Source organism: Phyllostomus hastatus, unplaced genomic scaffold (assembly GCF_019186645.2).
Source record: "Phyllostomus hastatus isolate PE091 unplaced genomic scaffold, TTU_PhHast_1.1 phas_scaffold_501, whole genome shotgun sequence".
Classification (NCBI taxonomy): Eukaryota; Metazoa; Chordata; class Mammalia; order Chiroptera; family Phyllostomidae; genus Phyllostomus; species Phyllostomus hastatus.
In genome coordinates, this window is record NW_025334033.1 from 2009333 (window position 1) to 2022295 (window position 12963).

The window sequence follows — 12963 nt, forward strand, 5'->3', positions numbered from 1 at the left end:
ATGATGGCTATTTTGGCAGGTGTGAGGTGATATCTCATTGTGGTTTTAATTTGCATCTCTGATGGCTAGTGACTTTGAGTATTTTTTCATTTGTCTATGGGCCATGTCTATGGGCATGTCCTCCTTAGAGAAGTGTCTGTTCAGGTCCTTTGCCCATTTTTTAACTTGGATTATTTGTCTTCCTGGTGTTGAGTCATATGAGCTTCTTATATATTTTAGAGATCAAACCCTTGTCCAGTGTATCCTTGGCAAATATGTTCTCCCATACAGTCAGTTGGTTCCCTTTTCATTTTGATACTGGTTTCTTTAGCCATGTAGAAGCTTTTTAGCTTGATGTAGACCCATTTGTTTATTTTTTCCTTTATTTCCCTTGTCCTAGGAGATATATCAGCAAAAATATTGCTGCATAGATATCTGAGATTTTACTGCCTGTGTTTTCCGCTAGGATTTTTTATGGTATCACCACTTATATTTAAATCTTTTATCCATTTTGAGTTTCTTTTGGTGTATGGTGTAAGTTGGTGGTCTAGTTTCATTTTTCGCATGTAACAGTCCAGTTTTCTCAACACCATTTATTGAAGAGACTGCTTTACTCCATGTATGTCTGTGTCCCCTTTATCAAATATTAATTGACCATAGAGACATGGGTTTATTTGTGGGCACTCTATTTTCTTCCATTGATCTATATATCTGTTCTTATGCCAGTACCAGACTGTTCTGATTACAGTAACCATGTAGTATAGTTTGATATCAGATATTGTGATCTCTCCAACTTTGTTCTTCTTTCTCAAGATTGCTGAGGCTATTCGGGGTCTTTTTTGGTTCCATGTTCTAGATCTGTGATACATGCCCTTGCTATTTTAATAGGAATTGTCGAATCTGTAAATTGCTTTAAGTAGTATGGACATTTCAATGGTGTTAATTCTTCCAATCCATGAACCTGGTATATGCTTTCATTTATTTGTATCTTCCTCAACTTCTTTCTTTAGTGCACATAGTTTTCCAAGTACAGGTCTTTTACCTCCTTGGTAAATTTATTCCTAGGTACTTTATTTTTGGCTGTTGTTGCTATAGTAAATGGGATTTTTTTTTCTTAGTTTCTCTTTTTGCTAATTCATTGTTGGAGTACAAAAATGCCATCTATTTCTGAATATTGACTTTGTATCTTTTTAAAATATTTTTTGTATATTAAAAATTCAAAGAAGTATCTTTCTACTCTCCTTTTTGGGGTAAGACTAGAAATAATGATTTATTAACTTTTTGTATATATTATTTTACATTTTCATCTCATTATTTAATTTTACTTTGGCTAAAATTGCCCCCTGTTTTCACCCATCTGCTTATTTAAATGTAAACACAATCTTTTAGAGAGAGGGGAAGGGGAGGAGAAAGAGAGGGAGAGGCAATCAATGTGTGGTTGCCTCTCGCATGCCCCCCACTGAGGACCTGGCTCACAACCCAGGCATGTGCCCTGAGTGGGAATCAAACTGGCGACTCTTTGGTTTGCAGGTCAGTACTCAATCCACTGAGCCATACCAGCCAGAGCATTAATCTTACGTAAAATTTAAACACAATCTCATGTAAAATTTCCAAGTCTATGTAGTTTAATTGCAGTAAGTTCAAAATCTATATGAAGAGTATAGGCTTTTCAGATTTTACCTTATTTCAACTTATTTCTCTCTTAGGTTTCCCTACCCATACAGTGAGGAAGAATTTAATAATTATGAATGTTAGAGTAATTGTCTTTGATTCCATTTAATCATCTTTGCCTAATTTTAGTTAGGTGATTTCTTATAATGTTGATGCTTCTTTGATCTTTTAAAAGTTAGAGTCCAGAAAATTACAAGTGTGTTAAGACTGGTAATTTCAGGTATTTGCTACTCTGACCCAACCAGTGTGTCTCTGTGGGTTGAGCAGTGTCCTGCAAAGCGAAAGGTCACAGGTTCAATTCCCGTCAGAGCATAGGCCTGGGTTGTGGTTTCCATCTGGATCAGGGTACATGCAAAAGGCAACTGATTGAGGTTTCTTTTTCAAATCAATATTTCTCTCCCTCTCTTTCTCCCTCCATTCCCCTGTCTCTAAAAATAAATAAATAAAATCTTTAATTAAAAAATGTATTTGACATTCAGAAATAGTTTTTATAGTCAATCTAGATAATACAGATGGGAGCATAATAAGCTAATTGTCCTGATATGTATGCATTTGGCCATGTCTACTTTTTTTAAACAATTAGGCAACAGTCTTTACTACTGATTGTGTTATTCAATGAAATTACTTATTCTGTCTTTAATGAAGACAGACCTTACATACTGCATTTTAGAAGCAAAATACAAGCCCTGGCTTGTGTGACTCACTGGATTGAGCGCTAGCCTACAAACCAAAGGGTTGGTGGTTTGATTCCTGGTCAGAGCACAACGCCTGGGTTGCAGGTCAGGTCCCCAGTTGGGGATGCATAATAGGAAACCACACACTGATGTTTCTCTCCCTCTCTTTCCCTCTCTCTAAAAAAATAAATAAACATAATCTTTAAAAAATATATACAAATAGCTTTTATTTACTTCAAATTCTCTACCAAGGATGGTAGATGAAGTGATTCTCAAAGAAAATTCAGAAAAAGACTTGCTGTGGGCAAACTAGGGAAAATAGTAAAGTTTTTCAGTACAACTATTTACAGAGGCAGTTTTGCAAGTGAGGTCACGCACAGTCATTTTTCTCTACTTTCCAAGACGCATGGCAAGACACTGAATAAAATCTTCATTCTTTACCATTAATTCAAGATAAATGTATTGAGCAATTGCCTACTTGTAAAATGACTATATCATTACTGTTACAAGAAATATTGTGTTGGCCAAAAAGTCTGTATGGTTTTTCCCATAAAAGATACATTTTTCACTTTCACTAATAACTTTATTGATTTGGATATTTTGAGTATGTCAGCTGTCTCCCACATGGTATAATCCTGTGGTATAATTGAAACACTTAATGTTTCAATTTGATCACTATCAACTTCAACTGGTCTACCCAACCATAGAGCATCATCCAGCAAGAAATCTCTAGTACGAAACTTCACAAACTACTTTCAACACATTCGATCAGTCACACCATCTTCTCCGTTCACTTTACAAATGTTTTTTGAGTTTCAGTTGCATTTTTACCTTTCTTGAAATAATAAAGCATAACATGCTGAAAATGTTGCATATTTTCTTCCATCTTCAACATTAAAATGGCTACACAAAAATTCACCAATGTTAGTAAGTTTTTTAATGCATGCTGATATGACAGCTGTCACGGTACAATCTAACAAAATTGTTTCAAATGAAATTAAAGACAATTAAGTGCTACTAGAGCTATTGTATGCAAAAAAAAACAAAACAAACTACTCAGCCAACCGAATATTTTCAGTTTCTTTTTATTATTTCATTTGTGAGAAGGTTTATGTTTCTATTTTTTATTTAAACTACCATTTGGCTGATAGAATATCATAGGATTTTGTGTATTAATTGGTTATATTGTGACCTAGAAGTAGCTTAATAGTAAGACCATGGAAGAGTAAAAACAGTTAAATTATTGGCAGATTATTACAGGAAGTAATTTGGTTAAGATTACTCATTTTGAGTAATATAAGGGACAACTCCCAGTCTTAGACAAACTTGGGTGTGCTCCACCAGTGACATATTAATATATTAATGTCTCTCCCAAAATATTAAATGGGAGAGTTCAGGTATAATACAATAGAAAGATGCCCAGACACATCTTAGATGCCCGGAACAATGTTATGTTGACTGCAGTACACAATTTGAACTGCATACTCAGAAACGCCCTTCAGCATAAGGTATTTACCAATTGTGGTTTTTACAGGCATGCTTAGTTTCGTTCTAGTGGCTTCATGAGCCTATTTACCGCCTAGATTTGCCCTTGTTTCAGCTTTTACATATATTAAGGAAGCATTCACAGGCTCTGAAGGGTTGGTGTTCAGCTTACCAGATTAGTAAAGATTGCCCCTCACCCTTTCATTATAATTGAAAAACAGATATCTGTGTTGTACTTGCAGGGATCTACACAAGGGTGTTCAAAGGGAGAATATTAGCTGGACTAGAGAATACACACACATACATATATCCAGTTCAGAAGGCAAGGAATATATAGTACAGAAGGACATAATTCTTTTTAAGAAAAGTCACTTACACTCCCACCTCTAAAATCATAGTTACTCTGCCTGAGTATTCTGAGGTGTTTTTTCATTTTTATTCATAGATATATTTCCTAGCAATTCCAGATAGCTTGTGTTAGGCTATCATACTTTGTTTTAGAATAAAAAAGTTAGAGAATTGAGAAACATGGTCATAGGTTCTCAAGACATCAAGACTATTTGTATACTTTCTCTTTTGGCAGTAGTGTGATATGTTTGGCCATTTATTAATCCAGGCATTTGTCTTCTCCACTACAAATATTAAAATCCGAAATTCTCAATTTGTTCTGTGCTAGCACTCCTGAGAAAGGCATTCCCATTGATTATAGTAGATGGGAATCGGAATCTTGAGAAGGGATCTTGGTATGGTGTTAGGGAGAAAAATAGAGGCTGCTAACCCCTCTCTAGCTTATCCTTAGAATCACTAGAGTACATCTAGATGATGATCCAAGTTCTTCTGGTTCTAAACTTCTATTTTCCTTTCCCTACTCCTTACATACTATTTATACACCTGTTTCTCTATAATGATTGGGTTCAAATTTTCCCCTATGTGAAAGAGAGAAGCGGGCAGGAGAGGGGATGAGGAAAAGGGAGATCTAACATGTTAACTTGCTATGGAACTGTTATTCCTGCTGTCTCTTATGTGCAAGAACAACTCGTATTCTTTTTCATCTTTATTTTTTATTGAGGTCTAATAGACATACAACCTTATATTAGTTTCAGGAAATTTCATATTTGTACGTACTGCAAAATGATCACCACATAAGTCTAGTTAACATCTGTCACCAGAAGTAATTGAAGATTTTTTTTCTTGTGGTAAGATAAATTCTATTTTATCATGGTGTATGTTCCTTTAAATGTATTATTGAATTCATTTTGATAATATTTTGTTTAGGATTATTGCATCTATGTTTATCAGCCTGCAATTTTCTTTTCTTGTGTCCTTGAGTGATTTTGATATCAGAGTAATGCTAGCCTTATAAAATAAGTTTGGAAGTAGTCCCTCCACTTCCTTTTTTTGGAAGAGGGTTTTTTTTTTCAGATTTTATCTATTTATTTATAGAGACAGAGGAAGGGAGAGATAAAGAGAGAGAGAGGAACAGCAGTTGGTTGCCTCTTGCATGCCCTTAACTGGAACCTAGACTGCAACCCAGACATGTGCCCTGACCAGGAATCGAACCACTGACCCTCTGGCTTGCTGACTGGCACTCAACTCACTGAGCCACATCATGCAGGGCTTTGGAAGAGTTTGAGAAAGATTGGTATTAATTATTTGAACATTTAGTAGAATTTGCTAATGAACCATATTATTTATTTAGATAGGAACATGAGTTTAAATTAAAATTGGGAGTTCACCTGCTAGTATGCTGCAGAAAATATGTTAGAATAGAAAATTTGGGAATTTCTATTTTTTTAATTGAATTAAGAATGAAAAATCTTCCAAAAATATATCTTAGGCCCTGGCCTGGTAGCTCAGTTGGTTAGACCATCACCCCATTATGTCAAGATTGTGGGTTTGACCCCAGATCAGGACACATATGAGAATCAACCAGTGAATGCATAAATAAAATGGAACAATAAAAATATATCTTAAGCCCTGGGGGTTATGGATATGTGGTTGCCTCTTGAATGGTGGCATGCAAGAGGCAACCACACACTGATGTTTCTCTCCTCTTTCTCCTTCCCTTCTCCTCTCTCTAAATATAAATAAACAAAATATTTACAATATATGCATCTTAAAATGTACATGTAACATACGAAACTTCAGTTTTCTGAATCAGATTTCTCCTTTATTTCCTCAAGTACAGTTTGTAGAGTACACATCAGAAACCAGAATTTATTAGCTATTCTGATTTGTTCTTTATGAGATGCTTAAAGTGTTAGATTTAATTAAAATTATATATAAAATATTTATATTTATAAATACCATGGAAAATATTATTTGCATTTTGTTACGATTATTACAACAATAATTGTTCATCTTTTTTGTATCTTGGACTACACTCCCAGCCTGAAGCCTACAAATTCCTTTTCAGTATAACGTTTTTAAGTGCATAGAATAATATACACATATACATATACATAGGAGCAAAATTAACCCAATTATATTAAAGTATAGTCATCAAAATATTAAACTTGTGATCTAATGAGTGCTTTTTTTGTCAATGCATTGAGTAAGACCTAGCATCCATTTTAATAATTACCATAATTTCGAATATTGAACCTAAAAGATATTGCCATATATGTAGCAACTATTAATGTGATAGGAAGATATCTGATATTTGTTGTTGACAAAATCACAGGTATTTTTATGTAATTTGTTGCCTAGAGTAAACTTTAGTTAGAGGTTAGTGAAAATAAAGGTGTAACCTTTTTTCCCGTTGTTGCTCACAGACCACCCTCCTACCCCTTACCTCTCCACCCACTGTCTAAAATTTTTATTCCCCAGACACATTTGAGGAAACCAGATGTAATCTTCTGTGTCAGAAGAGACTTAATCTTTGAGGAAAGTGGAGCTATTTTCCATATTTAGCCCTTAATGCTTTTCAAGCCTTTAAAATAAGAAAGTGATTGGTTGTTAAATGGTGATAGTATCTCTTTGCATTAGGAATTTGGCTTATAGCCACTAATTTTATGATAGATTACTGAAGAAATAGATATTTATAAAATCCAGTTTTGTCATTTTATCTGAAAGTCAAATGAGACCATATCTGCTAATAGTTATGAGTGCTGTACCTGTGTCTTGACTTTGAGCTGCTGTGGTTGTATGTTCTATGTTCCATTGTCATTACAGAGAAAGTGTAACTTACGTTGTAGGCCCTGAATCATCCTTCTGTTTTATGGAACTAGTATTGCTTCATTGAATCTGTGTTATTTTTTTAATTTACTTTTTGTTTTAGTAAATATATATAAAATAAAATCTACCATTTTTAAGTGCACAATTCATTGACATTAATAGCAATTCACAGTGTTGTGCAGTCGCTACCACTATTTCCAAAATTTCTCATCACCCCAAACAGAAACTGTGTACTTATTAAACAATAACATCCCATTCCCCACTCCCCTTGCATCCAGTAACCTGTAATCTACTCTCTATATAAATTTGCCTTTTCCAGATATTTCATATAAATAGAATAATATAATATTTGTCCTTCGGCATCCATCTTGTTTCCCTTAGCATAGTATTTTCAAGGTTCATTTATTTTGTAGCATGTATCAGAACTTTATTTTCTATGGCTGAAAGTATTCCATTGTAAGTGTATACCACCTTTTGTTTCATCTATTCTTCTATTGACGGGCACTTGGATTGTTTCCACCTTTTGGCTATTGTGAATAATGCTGCTATAAACATTGTCATACAAGTACCTGTTTGAGTCCCTGTTTTTATTTCTTTTGAATATGTACCTAGGAGTGGAATTGCTGGGTAATGTGTAATTCTGTTGTTTAACTTTTCAGGGAAGCGATGCAATTATTTTTATAATAGTTCATTATATTTTTATTATCTTTCATTAATGTTTCTTAAGCACTTAACATTTTTTTTTTGCTTATTTCCTTTGTTAACTTTTGTTGCTGATTTTTAAGAAATTATTTGTTTTGGTCATTCATTTTTTTTTCTTTTCTTTTCAATTGTTTGTTTTTCAGACCCAAGTCAGAACTCCATCACAGGGGAACACAGCCAGCTGTTAGGTATAGTATTATATTACTGTGGGAATTGACTCTCTCTAACATTACCCTTTTCTTGTTTCTACTAACAGACATTACTCCTTTCTCTAATCCTATTTTCTGTCTCCTACTTTTCTACTTTTTACTCCTCAACTTTTTTTCCTGCTGTTTCTATTCCCAACTTGGTAAGTTTTAGTTAACTACTTTTGTCATTGATTGCTAAGACTCAATTTAGCTATACTGAAAATAATTTTAATACAAATACCAAGTTATGTTGTACATCTAAAACTAATGTAATGTTTCATGTCAATCATACCTCAGGTAATTTTAGCATGGTCTGTGGTGTTAAAAAATCTGTAGGAATTGGAACTTCTTTTTCCAAAATTTTGAAAAGAAGATATTATAATAGCCTGTAATATTTTGGGCTTTGCAGCTACTTCACCCTTCCTTTTATTTTTCACAGTCTCTTGATCATCTTCATTTTAATTACTGCAAGTACTTTATAAACAGCAAGCTATAGTAATTGATGTCCCAGTTCCTCATCTGTTATACGTTATGGAAATGAGTTGATTTTCTCTAGGCATTGCCTATTTACATTGTAGTAAGCTTATAATTTGACAAGAATTTCACATCATCTCTGAACTGATAAATTTTTAAAATATAAACATACTCAGGTGAGGAATTCATACAAAAAGTATATACTCTAAAGAAAGTAAAAGTCCTCCAGAGTCCCTTCTCCACCACCTCACTTGTCTCCCAAGGTACTTACAGTTGACTCTTTCTTGGAAACTCTTCTAGAAATTATTTTTGTTGTCCAGTTACAGTTGTCCCGGTTTCTTCTAGAAATTTTTATTATTCATATTATATATGACTATCTTTTTTACTTTTTCTATCAATGGAATTATATTTACACAAATTGTTCTATGACTTCCTTTTGTTCATTTAACATTTTATCTTGGATATCTCATACTAGTACATAAAGATCTACTGCATTTCTTTGTGGTGTAATAGTATTCCATTGTATTCCTATGCTCTAATTTTACTCAGCCAATTCCCTCTTCATGAGCACTTGAGTTATTTCTAGCTGTTTTACTGTTACATTATGTTGTCGTGAACATCTTGTACATATATCCTTGCATTTCCCTTGCCAGTATATTTGTAGGATAAATTCCTAATAGATGAATTTCTTGCTCAAAGGGTATGTACATTTTCAAAAAAAATACATCAACTTAAATTCCTACCAATAAGCAGTATGGAGGCATACTCAGTTCCCTGTCATCAAAAGTAGGTATTATCAGTTGTAAAATTTTTCTTCATCCAATCAGTGAAAACAGCATCTCTAGTTTGTATTTGTACTTAATTATGAATAAGTACTTTTAAATATATGAACAGCCATTTTTTTGTATGTGTATCTTCTGGTTTGAGGCTTATTTTGATTTGTATATTGCTGAACTTTTAGCTGTTTGAATATGTGCAAAGCAGCTGTGAAAAAATGTTAGCTATCAAAATGTTTGAAGTAGGAAAAATACTTGACTTGTTTGCTTATTAAAGGTTCAAAGTATTAGCTAAAGAAACTGCCCTGGAGGGTGTGGTTCAGTTGGTTGGAGCTTGGCCCTATACTGAAAGGTTGCTGGTTTGAACCTGGGGGCGTTCTCAGGTTCAGGGTTCGATCCTGAGGGTTCAATCCCTAGTTAGGGCATTTACGAGAAGGCAACCAAGTTGATGTTTTTCTCTCACATTGATGTTTTTCCCCTCTCTTTCTCTCTATTTCCCTCTCCCTCCCTCCCTTTCCCCGACTCACTTCCTCCCCACTCCCTCTGTCCTCCTTCCTTGCTCTCTAAAAGCAATGAAAAACATGTCCACAGGTGAGGATAAAAACAGAAAAAGAAAAACACTGGGATACTTCTTTTCTACTTTTTCAAGGTTAAGGACATAAACTTTGGGTCTTCTCATTCCTTTGAGTGAGTTTATGTGCTGGAATAGTACCTGACACCCTACTCACTAAATAGATGGTTATTAAGTAAATGATTTGACAGAAACATGTAGCTGCAAATCTGATTACCAGAGTTCTAGCCTCATGGTATTGAGGCTGTCACCATTCTCTTTTTTATACTTTTATGTTAGATAGCTTATTTAAACTGTTCAAAATTAGTCTTTATATAAAATTTTCACATTTATATCAGGAATGGTTAAGATTTCATTGAAAGATTTTGTCATATCTTGAAAAGTATATTTTCCCCTGAAACTATTAAATTGCTCCTGTCTCTCTGATACATGGCTGACAGAGAAGTTTGAGAGTATTTAATTCATCATCTGACAAAGAACAGGTGCATAATGGAGGTAGCAAAGGACTTTGCTAATCAAATGTACAGTTGGGGGAGTTGGCACTGTTTCTGTGTTACTAAGGTAGATTTTGTTTCCAATTAAGCACTTGAAGTAAAAGGTAGCACATGAATTGTAGGGAAAAGAAATAGTATGTGACTGTGAAGGAAAGATTTTCTTAGTCAATTTTAGTCAAAAATCCTAATAGCAATTGCAGGGAGACTTCTCCAAACATTTGGCAACCTACTATTGCATTTGATTTTAAACAAACCTGGGAATTTATCCAGAGAGTCTTCTGGCCAGATTCTCAAGTAAGTTCATCCTGCTTGCCATCCTGGGCTCTTGGTCCTAGGTTCACTAGGTCAGATTGTATTTCCTTTTTTTCTCATGCTCTTACTAACTACCATCTTCTCCCATCCTCAATATCTTTACAGCCTCAAAATCCTTAAGAAAAACTGGCTTACTTTAAAAAAATTTTGTTTGCAAAAAAGTGAAAGATATTTTGTTATTTTTTCTAATTATCTTATAGTTCTCAGAAAAGGAATTGGTAGCTTGAATTAAAATCTTGCCAGCTCTCTATAAAAACCTCCTTTAGGATAAATTTGGCCTAGTGGGTGAAAAACTGCATCATTTACCTTGGTTGCCTACTGAATGGAATTTATAATAGCCCTTTCCAAACCTTCTAAATGTTTTTTCCTATCAATAGGGTACAGCTCTTTTAATGTACCTACTCTTCCCACTGATTCATCAGATCTCTTGCAAAACTCAGGGCCAGGCTGAGGAGATGCATGAAGGGGTGAAATCGCTGTTGCAATAAAAAAAAAAAAAAATCAAGCTTTATACTTATGATTTATGGTCTCTCTCTCTCTCTTTCTCTCTCTCTGTAATTTTCAGTTTACAAAGCAAACAAGCAGTAGCCTTGGCATTTTTACAAGTTTTACCAAACATTCAAGGAAAAATAATTCCACTCTTCTACAGTTTCTCTCATGGAATAGAAAAACAAGTAAACGTTCTCTATTCCATTTGAGACTTGCATAACCTAAATACCAAAACTTAACAGTGACAATATGAGAAAAGTATAGACCAGTTTTACTTATGAGCACAGATCTAAGTATCCTAAACAAAATATTTACAATCTGAATCAAGCAATATATATTAAAAATTGTCCCTGTGAACAGCTTGGGTTTTAGTAGAAAGACATGATTGATTTATCATTAAAAATCAATTTATGTAACTCAGTATATTAACATATTAGAGGAAAACTATCATAGAATCCTATTAATAGATGTAGAAAAAAAAACATTTCATTTGAAACATATCCAATATTTAAATTCCTGTTACTTGAAAGAATTTATTGATCACCAGTGGAGTATTTTAGTGAACCAATTTATTAACCTGAGAATTGGTCAATAAAGGGTAAAAATAAAGTATTTCTCTTGCCCTTAACTATACCAATGGATAACGAAATACGACATTAGAAGGATTGTCTTTTTATAAAAGTATTCCAGCTAATTAATGAAAGAATAATATATTCAGAACATCACCATTTTTCAACCTCTCATAAAGTAATGGATCTAGGCATTAACCATCAATAATTACTAGTATCTCGAAAAGAAAGACAACCACATGGCATGTACTTCCTGATAGAAGACCAGAATACTGCTATGAAGGGTTTTCCTCTCTACCCCACCTAAAAATACTAAATGTGGTTAAACTTTGAGACCCAACTATCAATTTATAGGAAGTGCCAAAACAAACCTTAAACAACATCACATGGATGCCATCATCAAAATTTAGACCATCAGAAAAAAATGACATACCATATTTTTGGACCATAAGACACACATAGGTTTTAGAGGAGGAAAATAGGAAAAAACATTTTGAAGCAAAAAATGTGGTAAAATATTTAATAGCATAAATAACATAATACTTCACCAATGTATAAATGTAAACAGAACTCAAAAGCAGCATTAACAACCATTATTCCTCCCAAATTGTGGGGGAGGGGTGCATCTTATAGTCCAAAAAAGACTAGTTTCTTGAACCAAATAAATTGCAAAGAGAGAGAAAGAAAGTTAAAGACTTAAGAGATATAGAAACCAATCATACTCTGTGCCTCTTAATTGGCTACTAATTTAAACAAATTCTAATATTGAAAACATGATAAGGGGTTAATATCCAAAATATGTAAAGAACTCATACAACTCAACACCAAACAAACAATCCAATTAAAAAATGGGCAGAGGACCTGAACAGACACTTCTCCAAAGAGGATGTACCGATGGCCGATAAATGTATGAAAAGATGCACAGTGTCACTAAATCACCAAAGAAATGCACATTAAGACCACAGTGAGATACTACTTCACAACCTGTCAGAATGGCTAACAATATGTAAACAAACAAATGTTGGTGAGGGTGTGGAGAAAAGAATCCTTGTGCACTGTTGGTGGGATTGAAAATTGCTACATCCACTGTGGAAAACAGTATGGAGGGTTCTCAGAAAAAAAAAAATAGAACCACCATGTGATCCAACAATTCCACTCCTAGCTATATATTCAAAGAAATCCAAAACACTAATCTGAAAGGATATATGCACCCCTATGTTCATTGGAACATTATTCATAATAGCCAAGATACGGAAGCAACCCAAGTGCCCATCAGTAGTTGAGTGGATAAAAAAGATGTGGTACATCTACTTCCGCCCAAGATAGAGGCATAGGTGGACGCACTTTGGCTCCTCGCACAACCAAGATAGGGATGACAACAATTTAGAAACAGAATAACAAC

At 34.0% G+C, this 12963-nt stretch overlaps 1 protein-coding gene across 4 annotated transcripts in view; it reads left to right on the plus strand.

Annotated features, from left to right (window-relative positions):
* The window catches only part of SLC12A6 (solute carrier family 12 member 6), a 99929-nt gene that overhangs the window by 45026 nt on the left and 41940 nt on the right, over positions 1-12963 (plus strand). For 3 of the 4 annotated variants that reach the window (XM_045821990.1, XM_045821991.1, XM_045821993.1), the window contains one exon: positions 7832-7876. The exons of the other annotated variant lie outside the window; for it this stretch is intronic. In XM_045821990.1, coding sequence (XP_045677946.1) covers positions 7832-7876 — 45 coding nt within the window. The remainder of the gene's footprint in view (positions 1-7831; positions 7877-12963) is intronic. 4 annotated transcript variants of the gene reach the window in all.